Raw genomic sequence first — 19,922 nt, forward strand, 5'->3', positions numbered from 1 at the left:
TCTCAAAACATTTTTTTAATATCATTTTTTATCTCCTTGTTATGGAAGGTGAATTATAGATGATGTTTTTATAGATAGCTTGATATGTTTCTGGAGTTTTCATTCTGTTATATTAATCAGTAACACACTGTTTTAATTATAATTGCTTTATAACATGCTTAATCCCTTACCCTCATTTCTTCTGTAGCAAAATACTTTTTAATATTATATCTTACTTTATTTTGCAGGTTAATAAAAAATGCTGTTGTTAAAAATTCCTGTTGAGAATTCTGAGGAGAATTGCATTAGGAGGATCTATTCTAAACCCCAAGTAGCAAGCATTTGTAAATTTCCTGCTTGATATTTTTTGGTGCTAATATAAAAGCTTGGACAGAAAACATGTCATATTCATGATATAGCTTGCATCTGGAGAGGCATCAGGGGAATAGAAGTGGGGAGTGAAACAAAGGCTATTAGCATTTCTTTAAAAAAATCATAAAGTATAGATGGCATGGTATTAAAATGTGCTAATCCGGGGTGCCTGGGTGGCTCAGTCGGTTGAACGTCCGACTTCGGCTCAGGTCATGATCTCATGGTTTGTGGGTTCAAGCCCCATATCAGGCTCTGTGCTGACCTCTTGCTCAAAGCCTGGAGTCTGCTTCAGATTCTGTGTCTCCTTCTCTCTCTGCCCCTCCCCTGCTCACGCTTTGTCTCACTCTGTTTCTTAAAAATAAATAAATGTAAAAAAATTTTTTTTTAATAAAATGTGCTAATCCTGGGCAGTAGGTGGGAACATGAATATTTATTATAGCAATCTCTGTATGTTTCTAAATATTTAAAATTTTTGTGATTAAAAACAAAGCAAACAAAAACAATATAACAGGATAACCAGATTTGTAAGCCCCAGTACACAGCACATTCAATCTGAGTGCTACAGAGTGGGCGTAGTGCATGTATCCAACTTTGGAGTTAGACTGTCCAGGTTCAAATCCCAGCTCTACCACTTACTAGCTTTACAACCCTGAGCAAGTTACTTAAACTGCCCATGCCTCAGTTTTCCTGGCTGTAAAATTGGGATGATAATAATAGCTACCTCCTAGGGTTATTGTATTAACTAAGTTAACACTGGGAAAGCACTTAAAACAGTACCTGGCACGTAGTACACACTCAATAAGTGTTAGCTATCAATATTATGTGTTAGTATTACTATTCTTATTATTTCATCTACTATGAATATTTGCATCTGTTTTTGGCCGTTGTAAATTTTACACAAATGATTTTATCCAAAATAGGGGGCCACCTGCAACTTGCTTGTTTTACACAATCCTCATCTTGCTGTTTTGCAGAGAAATGGCTCATTCCAAGGCTAGCTTTTCGTGGGCAACTCCGTTCGATCCTTGCCTTGAGAACCCAGCACTGGGCTTGTCAAGCTACCGAGCAGTCTCTTCTCTTGACCTCCTTGCAGACTTCAAGCACTCTTCAAAAAAAACAGAGGAAACTTCTGTTTATGAGGAGGGGAGCTCCATGGCCTCCATGCCCCACCCACTGCGCAACCGTGCCTTCTCCGAAAGCCATATAAGCTTGGAGCCCCAGAGCTCCCTGGCCTGGAGGCAGCATAGGAGAGAGCTCTTTACTAAGGTTGAGACCCAGCCGGATCCTCTGGGAGCCAGGAAGAAGGCCTTTCCTCCTCCTCGCCCTCCTCCTCCCAACTGGGAGAAGTACAGGCTTTTCCGTGCAGCCCAGCAGCAGCAGAAGCAGCAGCAACAGCAGCAGAAGGAGGAGGAGGAAGAGGAGGAAGAAGAGGAGGAAGAGGAGGAAGGGGCAGAGGAAGAAGAGGAGGGGGAGGAGGAGGAGGAGCTGCCACCCCAGTATTTCAGTTCAGAAACCACTGGTACCAGTGCCCTCAATCCTGAAGAGGTCCTGGAGCAGCCACAACCCCCGGGCTTTGGCCACCTGGAGGATTCAAGGCAGGGATCAGAAAGCCTCTCAGCAGAGCAAGAGTCCTTTGGTCTCCATTCCAGCAATTTCCTGCCTCCAATAAGGGGACACTTGGGCTCTCAACCTGAGAAGGCTCAGCCCCCTTGCTATTATGGTATTGGTGGCCTTTGGAGAACATCAGAGAAGGAGACCACTGATTCCTCCAAGTAAGTGCTTATGAAACAAAGGTCCCCAAAGAGGCTGCAGCATGAGTTTGCAATATCACCTCCCGGCTGTGTGACCTTTGATCAATGAATTAAACTGTTCCCAGCTTCATTTTTCTCACCAGGAAAATGGGCATGATTATACCTATTCTACACAGTTGTAAATATGAAGATAATCTGTATAAAGCCGAGAGCCCCACGTGTAGCTCATAGTAGGTACTCAGTAAATAGTAGCTGCTGGTGTTCTTAAATATCACTATCAAAATACACTATTTTTCCTCAGTTTGTCTTTAAGGTATGCATCAGTTTCAGGCTTGTGAGCCAGAAGGCATTACTTTTTTTTTTTTAGTTTATTTATTTTTGAGAGAGAAAGCAAGGGAGGGGCAGAGAGAGAAGGAGAGAGAGGATCCCAAGCAGCCTCTGCACTGTCAGCGCAGAGCTCAATGTGGGGCTCGAACTAACAAACCGAGAGATCATTACCTGAACTGAAATCAAAAGTCAGATGTTCAACAAACTGAGCCACCCAGGCACCCCTGAGCCAGAAGGCATAAACCCTTGTTCCCTTATGGCATTTCCCAAAAGCCTGGCTCAGGCCCTTTTCTGCCTTTTCTTTTGCTTGCTCTCTAGAATAAGAGGCCAGCTCACAACCTGACCTACCTCCATTCTAGGCCCTGCCTGGGCTTCTAAGCTCTTCCCTCACCCCCAGCAGCAAAGGTATACCTGGAGTTGGGCCCTTTATGCCCTGCTTATTCCTTATAATAGGTAAGGGCACTCTTTTCCTCTTCCACATTCTCTATTCCCCCCACCCTTGTCCCCCCGCCTCTTTGCATTTGCCTCAGTGGGCAATAGGTGGTAGTTGATTGGGTGAGCTGCCTGGGCAGGGAGACCAAAGCAGGAGTGTAGTCTAGCCCCAGGACTGCTCGTGTTGGCTTCCCTGTGCCAGTGCTCATCTGCATGCCCTGTAGCACCTGGTTGTCTGCTTGGTTCCGAAGCAGAGGAGCTTGGGCCTCAGTTCTGCCAGTCATCCTGCTGAGAGCTCAAGCAATGCTCTGATGGGGGTGGGGGGTGGGGGGGCCTGGTATCTATCCCAGAAGTGCTTTCTTTAAATCCCTGTATAGAAGGTACTTGCCTGAGATTTGTTGCTATTAGAAGTACCTTGTTGGGGGGCGCCTGGGTGGCTCAGTCGGTTGAGCGTCCAACTTCGGCTCAGGTCATGATCTCACGGTTTGTGAGTTCGAGCCCCGCGTCAGGCTCTGTGCTGGCAGCTCAGAGCCTGGAGCCTGCTTCAAATTCTATGTCTCCCTCTCTCTCTGCTCCTCCCTGGCTCATGCTCTGTCTCTCTCTCCTTCAAAAATAAATAAAAACATTAAAAAAAAAGAAGTACCTTGTTGGGGCACCTGGGTGGCTCAGTCAGTTGAGCATCTGACTTCAGCTCGGGTCATGATCTTGAGGTTCGTGAGTTCAAGCCCTACATCGGGCTCTGTGCTGTCAGTGCAGAGTGCACTTCAGATCCTCTGTCCCCCTCTCTCTCTGCACCTCCCCCACTTGTACGCTCTCTCAAACATAAATAAAACATTTAGAAGAACCTTGTTATCGTGTCTTTTACTGACACACAAATCCTTTACTGAGATCTGGGCTATCTGGAGCTAAGTGAGAAGTTTTCTGGCATAAGGTGCTACCAGTAAGACACTACAGGGCCTGGCTCCTAGATACTGTGAGAATCTATCAGATCCCTAGCACCTGCTTCTCAAGCTATCCATCTAGCCAGAAGCGTTCTTACCGTAATTAGAAAACATTTTGTGGAAAGTGACTGTGATTGTTACTGGTCACAGCAGGGAGAAGGGAAGGCGACCTAGCACACAGTAGGCACTTAACATTTCAGAAGAAAGAACAGAAAAATGAAGGGTCAAACATGTATTAAGCATTTGCTGTGTGCCAGACACTGGTAGTCATTTTATATGACTGCGGGCCATTAATTACTCCCATTTGACAGATGAGGAAACTAAAGCTAAGAAAGATAAGAGACTAACTCAGAATTGCACAGCAAAGATTCCAAAGTTAGATCTTTGTTACTCTAAAACCTATGCTTAATTTGCTATTCTAGGCAGCCTTTCTCAGAGAGATCTTGTTCTTGCAATAGGCTGAGCCTTTACCAGGCCCTCTTGTTCCCTGTAGGGCAGTGTGTACAAGAGGTAGTAGTTCCAGGCCCCAGACTTGCCCCTTTCAGCCTCCTAGTCCTTCCTCCTTCATGTACCTCCTTCATGTACCTTGGCCCCTTGGCCAGAGAGAAAGAAACTGCTATTACTAGAGATCTTGTAACTTGTTCCAGAGATTTATTTCTTTTGATGACTTTGGGATGCGAGGAGAAACATTTGTTTGCACACAGCTTTAGCTTGTGGCTGCAAAAAATCAATTACAGATGCTTCTTTGAATGATTTAGATTTAAGGAACAGCATTATTCCCAACATAGCTAATATTTTTGGCCTGCTTACTATGTGCCAAGCATTGTTCTAAAGTAAGCACTTTTATGTGTTGATTGATTTAATCTTCACAACCAACTTATGAAATAGATATCATTGGTGTGCTACATCTTTTAGAATGAGGAATTACAGGTGGCTAAAGGAACCTGCAGAAGACCACAGGTAGCCAGAACCCAGGCCGTCTGGTTCACTGTGCCCATTGCATCCTCATAGGATCTCTGGGCTCCTTGAGATCTTATTCCAGATTCTTGCAGAACATAGAGTTCTAACCAGAAGGAAGTGGCTTTAAGATTTTGTAAGGGAGGGGCACCTGGGTGGCTCAGTCAGTTAAGTGTCGGACTTCGGCTCAGGTCATGATCTCGAGGTCCATGAGTTCCAGCCCCACGTTGGGCTCTGTGCTGACAGCTCGAGCCTGGATCCTGCTTCAGATTCTGTCTCCCTCTGTCTCCACCCCTCCCCCGTTTGTGCTCTCTCCTTCTCTCTCTCTCTCTCTCAAAATAATAAGCATTTTAAAAATTTAAAAAAAGATTTTGGGGTGCCTGGGTGGCTCAGTCGGTTAAGCGTCCAACTTTGGCTCAGGTCATGATGTTGCGGTCCATGAGTTCAAGCCCCGTGTAGGGCTCTATGCTGACAGCTCAGAGCTAGAGCCTGCTTTGGATTCTGTGTCTCCCTGTCTAGGCCCCTCCCCTGCTTGTGCGCTCTCTCTTTCTCTCTCAAGAATAAATAAACATTAATTTTTTTTAAAAAAGAAGGCTTTGTAAGGGAGAAGTGTTAGAACGAGTAGATACATATTTTGAATCTAAAATGCAAAAAACCCCAAAGACATCCTAATTTCAGCCAAGTCAAACCAGAGTGTCTCTGTAACCCACCTACTATTCAGTTAGAAAACACTATGATACATGTAGGAGCAGGTTAGTGAAATTTCCAAGTGTTGCTTAAGTCTCAAAACTGGTTCAAGTATAGGTATAGTTTGCTTCCTCAACTCCATGCATTTCCTCTCAGTGCTCTGCAGAAGGAATTTGATTTTTGCTTCAATGTTCATTATCAACTGCAGAATATGTTCTCAAAGATTTCCTGTACCCTCTGCCCTATTAGTGGAGATTATGAGGAAAGGAACACTAGGACATATAGTGCCTAATATGATACACTGTAATATGGTGCAGGGCTGTGTCTGCTGTGAACTCAGTCTATAATTAGCACACCCTTTTAAAAATATTTCCAGGTGTTTTTTTTTAAATTTTTTAATGTTTATTTTTGAGAGTGAGAGCAAGATGGAGCATGAGTGGGGGAGGGGCAGAGAGAGGGAGACACACCATCTGAAACAGGCTCCAGGCTCTGAGCTGTCAGCAGAGTGAACCATGAGATCATGACCTGAGCTGAAGTCAGATGCTTAACTGACTGAGCCACCCAGGTGCATCAAAATACATATACATATATATATTTCCAGTTTTACTGAGATATAATTGGCATACAGCCACATCCTTTTTCCTCTTCATTCTGTGTTTTTAGTAACTTCTGAGTCAGAACTCTCACACATACCCTAAATATATTTTTCTTATAAGTAAGAATTCCCTAAGTTCATACATTCATATTCCCTCCAGAATGTTCTCTTGTCTGTTAATATAGATATAGTCCAGCCATAAAAGCCCTTACATGCAAAGTTTTATATTATATCAAGTTGTCCCTTTGGCAATATAGCATTATGTCTAAAAACATAGATTCTGGAGTTAGCTTACCTAGGTCTAAATCCTGGATCTGTCATTTACTGGCTGGTGACATTGGTGAACTCACTTTCCCTCTCAGTTCTCATGTTCCTTATCTATAAAATGGTTGTCATGAGCATTACATTTTATAGATATATCTACACACACACACACACACACACACACACACACATCTTAAGACAGCTTCCAGGGCATGGTAAGCACTATGTGAATATTAGCTAGTATTGCTCGTCTATTAGTGTTATTAGCTTAAAAACCTACATGTAAAATGAATACCTCAGATGAGGAATATTGGCATGCCCAAGTTTCTTTTGTGTGATGAATTAGAAGACAGCATAGCATGAATCAGTAAATAGCTGTGGAGCCCTTTAACCATTATTTTTGACCTTTATCTAAGAGCTGCAAGTAGCTGCAAAAATGACTAATGAGTTACTTCTATTTTTCCTTTCAACTAGAGGTTAGCAAAGGGGCAGTGACACAGGCAGGTGGAGGGTAGGGGTGGCTGGTAGACAACAAGAATATACTGGGGTGTTGGCCTCCTTCTCACATAAACCATGGGTGGAATTATTGCCCTTCCATCACTGAAACCTGACATTGAAGCTTTTCTATTTCCTTCCTCACACCAGACCAGAAGCCTTGATGGCAGAAGAGTCCAAACCCAAGCCAGCATGGAGCCAGAGCTACTTCTTTCCTGAGGAGCAGTTCTCTTTCATGGGCTGGAGCTCTGAGAAGCAGCACCTCAGTCCCATGGGCTTCAGTGAATCCAAGACAACAGGGTCTGCCATTCCACTTGTCAAGCCCCTGGGTGCCACTGGTCCCATTTTTTCCCCATTTCATTCTGCAACCATGGAGGAGACTGGGGCCACTGGGGATATGCCAGAAGTGGAGAGATCCTATCCCTTCCCAGGCCGAAGGCCTGCCTCACAGGCAGTCTCAGAAGAGCTCATGAGATATGTGGTAGGCCGTGACAAGTCCCTGGCACAGGTCTTAACCCCGGCCTCCAACATGGTGACCACTGCTGAGGTCATGGGTGACCTCTTTGCTGTGGGAGATCTGCAGTGGAGGGGCCATTTCAAGCAGGAGTGGCACCATCAGGAAAGAAGAAATAATGAGAGTGTCCAGGAAAGCCACAGGGTGCTTTTGTAAGCAAGCTGACTAGATAGAGCAGAAGCAGGCAGGGATCTGGGATGGGTAGGAGGGAGGTCAGCAGTCTTGGAGGATGAAGAGGTAAGGTCTCAGCCATATCCCTATCACTGCCTCCTTCCCTGGGGATTCATACACTGGGGCCATAAACCCAGGGGCATCATGGAAGATCAGAAGCCCAGAACTTTGGGGACCTGCCAGTTTTTCTGGATCTTAGTAGGGTGATGAACAAACCAAATCATCTCTAAAGAAGTCCCCCTACCTATGATAGTCAGGGGCATAGAAATAGCCTCCCAAGTTCTCAAAGTTGGCCTTGACTTGGCTTCTAGGTAATCTTCATGTGGCCTGTTTACATGTCAACAGTGCTTCCTGGTCCATTATTTCCTTATTTCATAGCTCCATTGGTGAAGCAGGGTCCCATTTTTACAGATGGGGAAATCAAGAAGCAGAAAGGTCAAGAGCCTCTCAGCAGAAGTGCTCAAATGGTCATTCTTTGTTTCCACAGACAAGAGTTTCAGCACTTCTTACCTCCTCCAGGGGCCCCAGGGATCCCCACCTCTTACTCAGCTTATTACAATATTTCGGTGGCCAAGGCAGAGCTGTTGAACAAGTTGAAAGACCAACCTGAGATGGCAGAGACTGGCCTGGGAGAGGAAGAAGTTGACCATGAACTGGCTCAAAAAAAGGTGACATTTTTTTGATATGACTTAGATTTTCAGCATTTAGTTTAAGTATCTGGAAGTTGACCTGTCCTCTACGCTTCTCCAGAACAACTTGGTATATTCCCATATTTTCAGTATGGAAATAAAATAGCTTCTCTGTGTTTCTCAGAAATGTTTCTCCAGTCTCCTTTTGACCCAGCAAATACTAGTAATAATAGTAGTAGAAATCATAATCATCATCACTGTGTCTCTTGAATCTTTAAAATAATTCGACAACGATCCCCTTTTTACTGGTTGAGAGGATTAGGTTGCCCAGGGTTACAGACTAAGTGGTAGATCTAGGACTTGAAGTCAAGACTGTCTCACTTTCTACTGTATCATGACATCCCCCTCTGAAATAAGCCAGCCTTGCAAGTAACTCACCTCCCGTGGCACATCAGAGTTTTTGCCAATGAGTTCTAACCAATCCAGCCACTGACTGTATTCTCTGTAACTTTCTGGGAGATGAAATAGATTGACTAAGCAAGAGAAGGAGAAATTATGGCCTGGTAAACTTTAGTATTTATTTGCAAGAATAATCAATAATTTCTTAAAAGCACTAGAATGATCAACAGAAATTATGTTGTTCTGAAGCCTACCCATTCTTCCTCTAAGCATCACTAGGCTGGTTTTCTTTTTTTCTTCTTTTTTTTCAATATATGAAGTTTATTGTCAAATTTGTTTCCATACAACACCCAGTGCTCATCCCAAAAGGTGCCCTCCTCAATACCCATCACCCACTCCCCCTCCCTCCCACCCCCCATCAACCCTCAGTTTGTTCTCAGTTTTTAAGAGTCTCTTATGCTTTGGCTCTCTTCCACTCTAACCTCTTTTTTTTTTCCCTTCCCCTCCCCCATGGGTTTCTGTTAAGTTTCTCAGGATCCACATAAGAGTGAAACCATATGGTATCTGTCTTTCTCTGTATGGCTTATTTCACATGGATGGAACTGGAGAGTGTTATGCTAGGCTGGTTTTCTAATCAAATTCCTGGAATCACTTTGCCCTCCCTGTACTTATTCATTTTATTTCATAAGCAAATAGGATTTCCATGGCAACCCCAAAGGCCCAATTTACCACTTTGTGGACAACTGAACTCAACATAAACTGCTCCTCTGCCCATAATTTTCATTCAGGATATGACCTGTAGGAAAACTGAAGGCCATTTGCAAGAGACACCCCCACCACTTTCAAAGCAAAATGTCAGGGAAGTAATTGAAATCATGGTGGTATCAAAGTTTTATTGATCCAGATGCCTACCTCCTTGGATCCCGTGTTCCCTGAGCATGGCAAGGCTGCTCCCAGCTTACTCAGGACCTTTCTTTAGGAGCAAACCTAATAAGAGTCTGACCAGGAAAAGAGAAAAATGATCAGAAATGTCAAAGGACAGAACAGCAGATAGTGATTTGAAGTGATTATCAGGGTGGGGCGGGGGGGGGGGGGATGAGGGGGAGGGGCGGCTAGGACAGTTTTTGTCTCTGAGGACAGGTGAAGAAGGTCACCTATTTGCAATATCCTAGAAAAGCAACTCAACTCAAACAGGGTCTGTGATGACTCCTCAGATCTATCCAGTACACTTTCTCCAGGGTTGAAGTTCAGGTTGCAAAGCCCAGGTGCCAAGAAACAAAGGGCTCTCTTTTCTTGCATCCTTCTAGATCTTGGGAACTGAAGAGCTGGGATGGGTAGGTGATTTTCCAAGTTGACCGTTTGGCCCCCACCCCTCCCTTGACCCTGGCACTGACTTTTGTTTGGGAGAGCAGAGGGTAGGTATATAACTGGGAGTCTTTGGTATCTAATTGTGTTGCTTTGTTTCTATCATTGATTCCTAATTCCTAGTAGGTTTTAGAATTTCCCCTAAATGTAAACCTATGACACTTTAGATTTAAGATCATGGTGATCTCCTGACCTTTGGCCAGTTCTGAAATATGATAATAGGCCCTGGACCCAGATCAGGCTCTCTTGGTCTTGGTCACCTTGGACATATCTAAATAACCTACTAGAAAGGAGCACATGCTAGAAAACTACAAACCTATGTATGGTCCCAGAGTACATGGGCAGGAATAATAATAAAACAAGCACTGAAGCAGACTTCAGTATATACATACAAGATACAGAATACTATTGTAAGCATGTAACCTGTATTAGAACAATACTATGAGGTAGGTGCTATTGTTGTCCTATTTTTTTAGATGGGGAAATTGAGGGGCACCTGGGTGACTCAGTCTGTTGAGCCTGACTCCAACTCAGGTCATGATCTTGTGGTTTGTGAGTTCAAGCCCTGTGTCGGGCTCTATGCTGACAGCTCAGAGCTTGGAGCCTGTTTCAGATTCTGTGTCTCCCTCTCTCTCTGCCCTTCCCCTGCTCATGCTCTCTCTCTCTCTCTCCCTCTCTCACTCTCTTTCTCACTCCCTCTCTCTCTCTCTGTCTCTAAAAAATGAATAAACATTAAAAAAATTAGATGGGGAAATTGAGTCACAGAAAGGTTGAGTAATTTGCTCAAGGTCACACCAGTGCTTTGTGGCAGAACTAGGGTTCAAGCCCAAGTAGTTCTTGCACTAGAGTTCATGCTCTTAACCATGATGCGATGCTTGATCTGCTGGGGCAGGTCAATTCTCGTTAGGACTTTGCAGTAGACAATCATCTATTATCTCAGAGTGCCTGGTAATAATAATAATAACAATAGCAGCAGCAGCAGCAGCAGCATCCACTCTACCACACTACCTTCCTGGGAGTGGAGTTCCAGAACTGGTTATACCTACAGGGAAGACAAATCAGAAGACACAGGCAGTGCTTCCCTTAAGAAACTTACCATCAATAGGAGAGGGATCAGACGTACCCACATGAAACAGGGAATGAGCCACTTCAAATTACACTATAGGTCCTATTTCTGAAAGGCAGGAGAGTTCAGAAAAGAAAGACTCATTAAGGGAAGCAGAAGCTTCCATGAGGGAGGGTGGGAGCAAAGCTGGGCTCTGAAGAAAGAATGGGAATAGCCAAAGTGAAGGAAGAGATTGAGAGCAGGTAGAACTGCATAATGCAAATCAGGAACACCAGGGTGAGTGTGGTGAACACAGAGGAGAACGAGAAGCTAATCATGAAAGTTTTGGAGCCCTGAGATTGGAATGGTAGGGCAGGGTCAGACTGCATAATAACAATAGCAGCCAGCCTTGATTAAACACTTAGTCCATGTTAAGTCCTTTGCATGCATCATGTCGTTCAGTCCTTATTACAGTTCAGCGAAGTGGTTATTACAATTTGTACCCACTCTGCAGATAAAAAAAGTAAAACACCATGAGACATTCACACATGTCACACAGCCAGGAAGTTGGCAGAGCTAGTAGTCCAAGCTGAAGTCATTGGGACTTCAGAACTCACAGTCTTAACCAAAAGGCCTCAGAGGCCAAATGGAGGGAGGGAAGGAAGATCCGGCACAGTGTCATACACACCAGAGGTACTTCAGTGGATTGAAGGGGAAAGAATGAAGCCATAGGCAAATATTTGACAATACTTTTCCAACCTATGCTCTCACAAGCATTCCAGTTCCTGTTTATTAAATAGTCTCTTTTCCAAAGAAGACATCCAGGTGGCTAACAGACACATGAAAAGATGCTCAACATCACTCATCATCAGGGAAATATAAATCAAAACTCCAGTGAGATACCACCTCACACCTGTCAGAATGGCTAACATTAACAACTCAGGCAACAACAGGTGTTGGTGAGGATGCAGAGAAAGAGGATCCTTTTCACACTGTTGGTAGGAATGAAAACTGGTGCAGCCATTCTGGAAAACAATGTGGAGGTTCCTCAAAAAGTTAAAAATAGAACTACCCTATGACCCAGCATTTGCACTACTAGGTATTGATCCAAAGAATACAAAAATGCTGATTCAAAGGGGCACACGCACCCCAATGTTTATAGCAGTGCTATCAACAATAGTCAAATTATGGAGAGAACCCAAACAAATGTCCATTGACTGGCTAATGGATAAAGAAGATGTGGTGTGTGTGTGTGTGTGTGTGTGTGTGTGTGTGTGTGTGTACAGTGTTCAAAAAGGATGAAATCTTGCCATTTGCAACAATGTGGATGGAACTATAGTGTATTATTTTAAGTGAAATAAATCAGAGAAAGATAAATATCATATGATTTCACTCATATGTGGAATTTAAGAAACACAACAGATGAACATAGGGGAAGGGAAGGAAAAATAAGATAAAAAGAAAGGGAGGCAAACCATAAGATACTCTTAACTACAGAGAACAAACTGAAGGTTGCTGGTGGGGATGTTGGGTAGGGGGATATATACATACATATATGCTGGTTCAAATTTATTTTGAAAATACAGATTTCAGTAAGTATAAATTAAACAAGACTAAGCTATTAAAAAATAGTCTCAGCAAGTGTTTATTAAGTTACATCTGGCAAATGAGAATTAGCCCATGGGTATCACTTATCTAATGCCAAGAAGTTTGGTGGTGACTGACTCCTGCAAGATATGAAGAGATGAGAGGGAGGGTGGCTATTCAAAAAACTTGAATTGCTCATGACTTGCTTGGGTTTCCTTTGTTTCTGGTAATGGGTAGAGCCTGCCATCTGTTCCATGGATCCCAAAACAGAGGTTACAAGCACAGATCAGTTTCTGTCAGTCCCCATTCTCATCCTTTGCCTTCTCCTGTTTATTTCTCCTAGATACAGCTTATTGAAAGCATTGGCAGAAAACTGTCGGTCCTGCGGGAGGCCCAGCGAGGACTGCTAGAGGACATCAGTGCCAATTCTGCCCTTGGGGAGGAGGTGGAGGCCAACCTGAAAGCTGTCTGTAAATCCAATGAGTTTGAAAAATACTGCTTGTTTATCGGGGACCTGGACAAAGTGGTCAACCTGTTGCTGTCACTCTCTGGACGACTAGCCCGAGTGGAGAATGCTCTCAACAGCATTGATTCAGAAGCTAACCAGGAGAAGGTAGAGTTGGGGTCTCTGGGGTATAGATGGAGGTAAATGCCATTGGTTTCTTCTCAGGGCCCCCTCTTTCAAGTTTGGCTTGTCTTGGAGACAGTAAAGCATAATGTTAAGAGTGCGGGCACTGGCTTTTAAGTGCCTTGCAATTCTGGCTCTACCAATAATTAGCTATGTGACTATGGGCAGCTTACTCAACTGTACTCTACCTCAGTCTCTTCAAAAATGGGGTGAACACATTACCTAACTCATAGGATTGTGAGAATTAAATTAGTCCACAGTAATTACTTAAAACAGGTCCTGGAATAGGGTAAACACTGAATCAGTTCTAGCTGCCAGTAGTAGTGGTAACAGTAGTAGTAGTGATGGTGGTATTGATAGTGATAGTGGTAGTAATAGTAGTAATGGCGGTGGTGGTATTGATGGCAATAGTGGTAATAATAGTATTAGTGGTATTTGTACTGATGGTGGTAGTAATAGTAGTAGTAGCAATAGTGGTGTGCGTATTGGCAGTGATAGTGGTAATAATAGCAGTAGTGGTGGTGGTAGTGGCATTGGTAGTGATAGCAGTGATAGTAGTAGTAGTGGTATTGGTACTGATGGTGGTAGTAATAGTAGTAGAATAGTGGTGGGGGTATTGATGGTAATAATGGTGGTAGTAGTAGTACTAGTACTAGTACTAGTAGTGGTAGTAGCAGCAGCAGCAATTTTACCTCACTTTCTCTCTGAGTTAGAGGAAGAGGTCTCACCAAGTAGTTGAAATTGGGAGTCTGTCATTTTCATGGGTTGGGCCATACTGTGTACATTCCAGAACCAAACCTACATCACCTTTCCATATACAAGTGGTTTGGGATACAAATTTGAATCCACAATAAGAAGCACTCAGGCATGTGCATACACACACAGACACATACACTCACACATGTACACCCACACAGAGACACATACCATCTTGAAAGCACTGTCATAGTGATACCTATTCTCCAGGTGGAAGGGGTCTGAGCTGGCTTTGTCAGAGCCTTCCCCCACCCTAACCCCAGGGGTGGTCCATGGATTAAAGACAGCTTAGAGATGGAAAGAGGTGAATGCATATAGCCCCGCCCAGTATCACTGTTGTGTTTATCCTCCCCCTGCCATAGCACAGAAGGGCTTTTGCCTGAAGGTGGACTTCAGGGCAGGAAATATAGGACTGATCAGTTAGTAGAGTGGGGAGCTGCTGTGCTCCACTGTGGAGCAGTGGGTTAGTGAGATGACTAGTAACTGGGATGGCTCTTAATTGGTCTATCTGATTCCCCAGTTGGTCCTGATAGAGAAGAAGCAGCAGCTGACAGGGCAGTTGGCAGATGCCAAGGAGCTGAAGGAGCATGTGGACCGCCGGGAGAAGTTGGTGTTTGGCATGGTCTCCCGCTACCTGCCTCAGGACCAGCTCCAAGATTACCAGCACTTTGTGAAGATGAAATCTGCTCTCATCATCGAACAGCGAGAGCTGGAAGAGAAAATCAAGCTTGGGGAAGAACAGCTCAAATGTCTCAGGGAGAGCCTACTCCTGGGGCCCAGCAATTTCTAATTCCACCAGCAGACTGTCACACCATCCCCGCCCAGCCACAACGGGAAGTGCTTTCAGTCTTCGTTAGCAGTTTGTTAGCAAGTAGATAGCAGTTTAGTTAGCAGTTTGTTCCATATCCTCTACCTTGTACATCTCTCACTGCCCCTTACCTAGCATTGCTCCCAACCAGCTAGGAGTTCCTGCTGAGGCCCCCAAGCCTCTACTCTAGGGAATAGATGCAAGAGCTAGGAGCTGCCTGCAGCAAAGGGTGATCATACAACCACACTCCCCTTCCCACGGTTTGCACAGGCAAGTGCTCACCACACACAGAACCAACAAAGTGCCTTCATTCTTCTTGGTCCAAGGACTGCAAAGACACCATGCACTCACCACCCACCCATGCCCCAATCAGCCTCTCAAGGCTCAGAGAGAAGCTGCCTGTGCAGCTCCATTCTGCCCAAGGCTCAAAGCCCAGCCATTTCCCACAGAGATCTGGCTGTCTTGAGAGCATCACTTCCCACCAGTTTAAGGGCCTCACCTAAGCTTTACAGTGGGAAGCACAGAAGGAGAAATTACACTAAACAGAATGTGAGCAAAGATCGGGAATCCCTAGGTGCCCTGCCGAAGCTAGGTTTAAACAAATGGGATCCACCCCCACTGGCCCCAGCATCTGGTTGAGGGGGAAGAGGCCTACTCCAACTAGTGTGGCCTTCCTCCTGTCCTCATACTTCTGGCTTACCACTTCCTGTTCCATCTTGCCTTTTCATTGCCAGTGGTCACCGGTGCCTACCCTAAGGGCTTCACACTATGGACCATTAATAGCTCTACTAAAGCTGACTTCTGGATACCCATTTCATTATTGGGATGAAGGGTTCTTTGTTGTATTTTAAATGGTCTTTTGATTTTATTTATTTTTATTTTTTGATTTATTTTTTCCTTTTGTAACTAATAAGGTGAGAAGAGGGGAGGTGGAAAGGGAAAAGGAATCCTAGAAGGAAAGCGTGTTCTGCAGATCAGCCTGGATTCACCATGGCTAGATGAGGGAATGCCAAGGCCTTAAATTCTTCCCACCAAACACTACAAGTGTCTAAGAAAGGAGTTCTCACCTTAAACTTAATTTACTATGGCCTGGCCCTATACTGAAGTCAGCAATGACCATAAGCTTAGCATTCCCCAATGGATTTCAGTTTTTTACTTATTTTTTCTCGAAACCAAAGATATCTGAAACTGACAAAAGTTCATCACCCATTTTTCTACTATCTCCCATCTAAGGAAATGGGTAGAAGTGAGCTCAGGAGGAGATCCTCTATCTCACAATTGCTTTCTCAGCCTGTGGCCTGACTCAGGGAACTGAAAGTCATGGTAGCTGGAAGCTCCAGCCAGGGCCAGCCCCCCAGAGCAAATTATGATCCAGCCAGGATCTTAGGCACACAAACAACTAATGCTGCTGTTGTTGCCAATTCCCTGACACCACTAGCCAGTTTCTGTCCCGGAAAATCCCTCAGGTGGGTGATGGCAGGAAGGGAATTGCGGCCAAACTCTGGCCTGTTATCCAGCTCAATTCCCCATTCCTTGCTCACTGGCACCCACGGTTCATACTGCACAGCTCTGCCCAACAAACCTGGGCATCTCTTCTAGTTACTGCTGAGTTCCTCAGGATCCTTAGAGGTTAATTGTAGCAGCAGGGATGCCTCATTCAACCAAAGGATTTGCCAAAGAACTTTGCTGCTGCTACAAATAGTGGTCTCTAGCTTCTGTTTCCTTTTCATTGTATTTGGAAACAATGGAAGAATCTTGGCCAGCAGGGTGTCCTGAGGGGGGCCCTGGGTATGCTCTTAGTACACTGCTGCTCTCAGAACCACTGTTAAAATGTCAACCTGCCATTCTCCCCTCAAGTGGAGAAGTCTACCCTATTCAGGAAGGCCGATGGCTCGTAAAAGGCTAGGCTTACCCAAGCCACATTTGAGGAAGGTGGGGGAGTGCTATGAATAGAAGCTATGGTTGCCATCTTTTTTTTTTCTTAAGCAGACTCTAGGATAAACAATGAGTAAGTTGAGACATCCTATATTGGGGGGTGAGGCCAATGTAGTCCATCATTCTAAGATTTTCTGGGGCCAGAATAGCTTTTTGGGAACACAGGCCGAGGTAAGAGTGGTCACTTGCCTGGGCATGATGACCGTGGTCTGGGTTTTTCTAGTCAGTGTTACATTGGTTGTACATTACATTTCTCACACAAAAAAGTACTATTGATTGTATTATTTTTGTCCCTTATCCCACCTGAAATTAAAGTTGAAACAAGAACACAAGGATGCTTGCTCACTTTCACACAGAAGAAGGGTAGTTTCTAAAACACTTAATATAATAACCACCAACCTATACTGATCAGTGAAGCTTGGCAGACAGGTGAAGTACCAAAAGGGAACTAATGCCCTGCGCTGCTGAGGCAGCAGTGCCATCGTGCCTCATAATGCTTCAGAGCTGTGATGTGGTGTCTCTCCCCTGTTCTCATTTCCTGGGCTCAGCCCTCTTGCAAGGCCTGCCAGGAGTAAGCAGTTTGGAAGGCAGGCCAAGGGATTTCCCCAAAGACAATTACTGGTCTTAATTTTTGCCGTCTCTCTTCAGATACTCATATAGGCCCCAGTGGGTAATAGGTTGATCTAGAGAGAGGAATCAGTACAAGAGTTACTATCACTTGTCCCTTCTCGCTCCCCCACCCCCACCTAGATAATTGAGTCTCCTTGAGTCCCACCAATTGCAGACCCAGCCAGGGTATAGTGGTAAATGCTCAAGGGGAATCTGAGAGAAAGAGGCAGACACACTAAAAGCTCTAGAAAGGGAGAGACTGGAAGCAGAGGAACTGAGAGGGTGAAAGACAAAAAGTTTTTTTCAAGGCCAGAGTCAGGTTCTGTTTTCCATTTAACCTCGTGTCAAAAAGCTGCCCTGGGCACTAGAGCCATAACCTTTAACCCCCCATCTCCCTGAAGGTGCTGCTCTGTCAGTAGTACCAAGTCCCAGATGGAGGAAGCTGGGCACATTTACGGCCACTCCCTCCTGTCTGGAGCTTGGTGACTCCCACTGTCTTTGCCAAAGGAGTTGTCTATGCCAATAGTATTTCTTTAACAGACTATTGTATTCTTGGAAGATTAGTAGATCTTTAGAGGGGGGTGGGGCAGGGGACAGTTTCTATAAAGAACCAGTGTTTGTTGTACAACTGTTGGGGGTCATCTATGCCATGTTATTATTTTTCTGAATCTTATAGTTTCTGCAATTGTGTCCTCCACCATTCCCTTCTTGGCTGACATTGATATGTCTGCCAGATGGTCATCAAGGGTTATACTTCAATAAAAGGTGCTAAGGACAAAAAAAAAAAGAAATTATCTCACGTGTTTTGACTGAAGTGATGGAAATTCTCTAATATTCTGCTGAAAAATATTGGAAAACAATTTGGTCACATATCAATAATCCTTCATATGTAACTGTATGACCAGAGTCTTACCCACATCCCTAAACTCTTACCCTGGCCCATTGGGGATAGCATTGATGCTATACCATTCATTATCCCCAGTAAAATAATTCAGAATTCAGGAAGACTCAACAATAAGTGTAATCTCAAGTATAGACCTCAGTAGTATACAGAGTCCACTTCTGGAGTCTAGCCTAATCAGAGAGCTGAGACACCTTCTACACCTCCTCCAATCTTGAGTTCTACTATCTTCTACCTAATAGTCCAGTCTTATACCTTCCCTCTTCGCAACCTGGAAAGCAAGGTTCTCACTGACCAGCTCTCTCTAAATAACCTCATTTAGACCCAAATGCACTCCAGGAACCAACTCTGACACTTAAAAGCATACATTTTCCCTCAGTCTACACATTGTTTAAATTCCAACTGATCTCCTATTCTAGGTATCCAGTGTGGTAGAGTGGAAAGAGCCCAGTTTTGGCATTAAAATGAAATGTGTTCAAATCCTGGTTTTGCCACTTATTATATGAACCTGGGTTATTTTTTCAACTTTTGAGTTCATTTTTTATCTGTAAAATGGGAATAATAATATGTACCTTGCATAGTTGTGGCTTGAAACTAATAAATGAAAGTTACCAGCTGTCTACTGAGAAATGATTAGAAAGGCAGAATCCCAGCTCCACCCCATGCCCACTAATAGTCTGCATTTTAACTAGATTCCCAGAGGATTTATATGTATATTAAAGGCTGAGAAGCACTAACCTATCATAAACTTAGTACATGGTAACAACCTTATATTCTAGTCCTGATTTATTCAATTCATTCTTTTCTACTCCCAAGCATATTCTTGATCTTCTCATGCTGCTCCCAACTACCTGCCTAAATGAGTTCAGCAACATTGAGGATACAGGTTTGATACATAAAACCACTTGTGTCTCTACACACTAGTAATCAACAATTTGGAAACAAAATTAAGAAAACAATTCCATTTAAAAAATTATAAAAAGAAAATAGGGACACCTAGGTGGCTCAGTCCATTGAGCATCCAAGTCTTGATTTTGGCTCAGGTCATTATCTCATGGTTCTGAGATGGAGCCTCATGCTGACAGCACAGAGCCTGCTTGGGATGCTCTCTTCCTCTCTGTCTGCCTCTCCCTCACTCATGCACTCAAGCACATGTGCACTCTTTCTCTCTCAGAATAAACTTTTTTTTAATTATAAAAAATAAAACAATTCCACTTACAATAGCATCAATAAGAACAAAACAGGAATACATTTAATGAAAGAAATGTAACAATTTTATACTGAAAACTACAAAAATATTGTTGAAAAAAATTAAAATCTAAAAAAGTACTTAGACTAAAATCTATTTTAGATAACAATACTCCCCAAATTGATCTACACATTCAATCTAAAAGAATCTTAGCTGTCTTTTTTGCATAAATTGAAAAGCCAAACCTAAAATTCATATGAAATTGCAAGGGACCCAGAATAGTCAAAACAATCTTTAAAAAGAACTTGGAGAACTCACACTTCTCAATTTCAAAACTTATTACAAAGCTACAGTAATCAAGACAGTGTGGTACACATACAAGGGTAGACATGTAAATAGAATATCATTGAGAGTACAGAAATAAGCCCTATATTTATGATCAGTTAATTTTTGATAATGGTTCCAAGACAATAAAAAATAAAGAATAGATTTTCAACAAATGATGGGGGGGACAACTGGATATCCATATAGAAAAAAATGAAGTTAGACTCCTTCCTTACAACACACAAAAATCAACTAAAAAGAG

At 43.6% G+C, this 19,922-nt stretch overlaps 1 protein-coding gene across 2 annotated transcripts in view; it reads left to right on the forward strand.

Annotated features, from left to right (window-relative positions):
* SHROOM4 (shroom family member 4) overlaps positions 1–19,010 on the forward strand; it is a 283,870-nt gene extending 264,860 nt beyond the window's left edge. The window contains exons 6-10 of one of the 2 annotated variants that reach the window (XM_081793784.1): positions 1,326–2,123; positions 6,951–7,100; positions 7,973–8,153; positions 12,854–13,123; positions 14,415–19,010. In XM_081793784.1, coding sequence (XP_081649910.1) covers positions 1,326–2,123; positions 6,951–7,100; positions 7,973–8,153; positions 12,854–13,123; positions 14,415–14,684 — 1,669 coding nt within the window. In that variant the 3' untranslated portion in view covers positions 14,685–19,010. The remainder of the gene's footprint in view (positions 1–1,325; positions 2,124–6,950; positions 7,101–7,972; positions 8,154–12,853; positions 13,124–14,414) is intronic. The other variant, XM_081793785.1, reaches the window with a different exon arrangement.
* Positions 19,011–19,922: the final 912 nt, after the last annotated feature.

Source organism: Panthera onca, chromosome X (assembly GCF_046562875.1).
Source record: "Panthera onca isolate mPanOnc1 chromosome X, mPanOnc1 haplotype 2, whole genome shotgun sequence".
Classification (NCBI taxonomy): Eukaryota; Metazoa; Chordata; class Mammalia; order Carnivora; family Felidae; genus Panthera; species Panthera onca.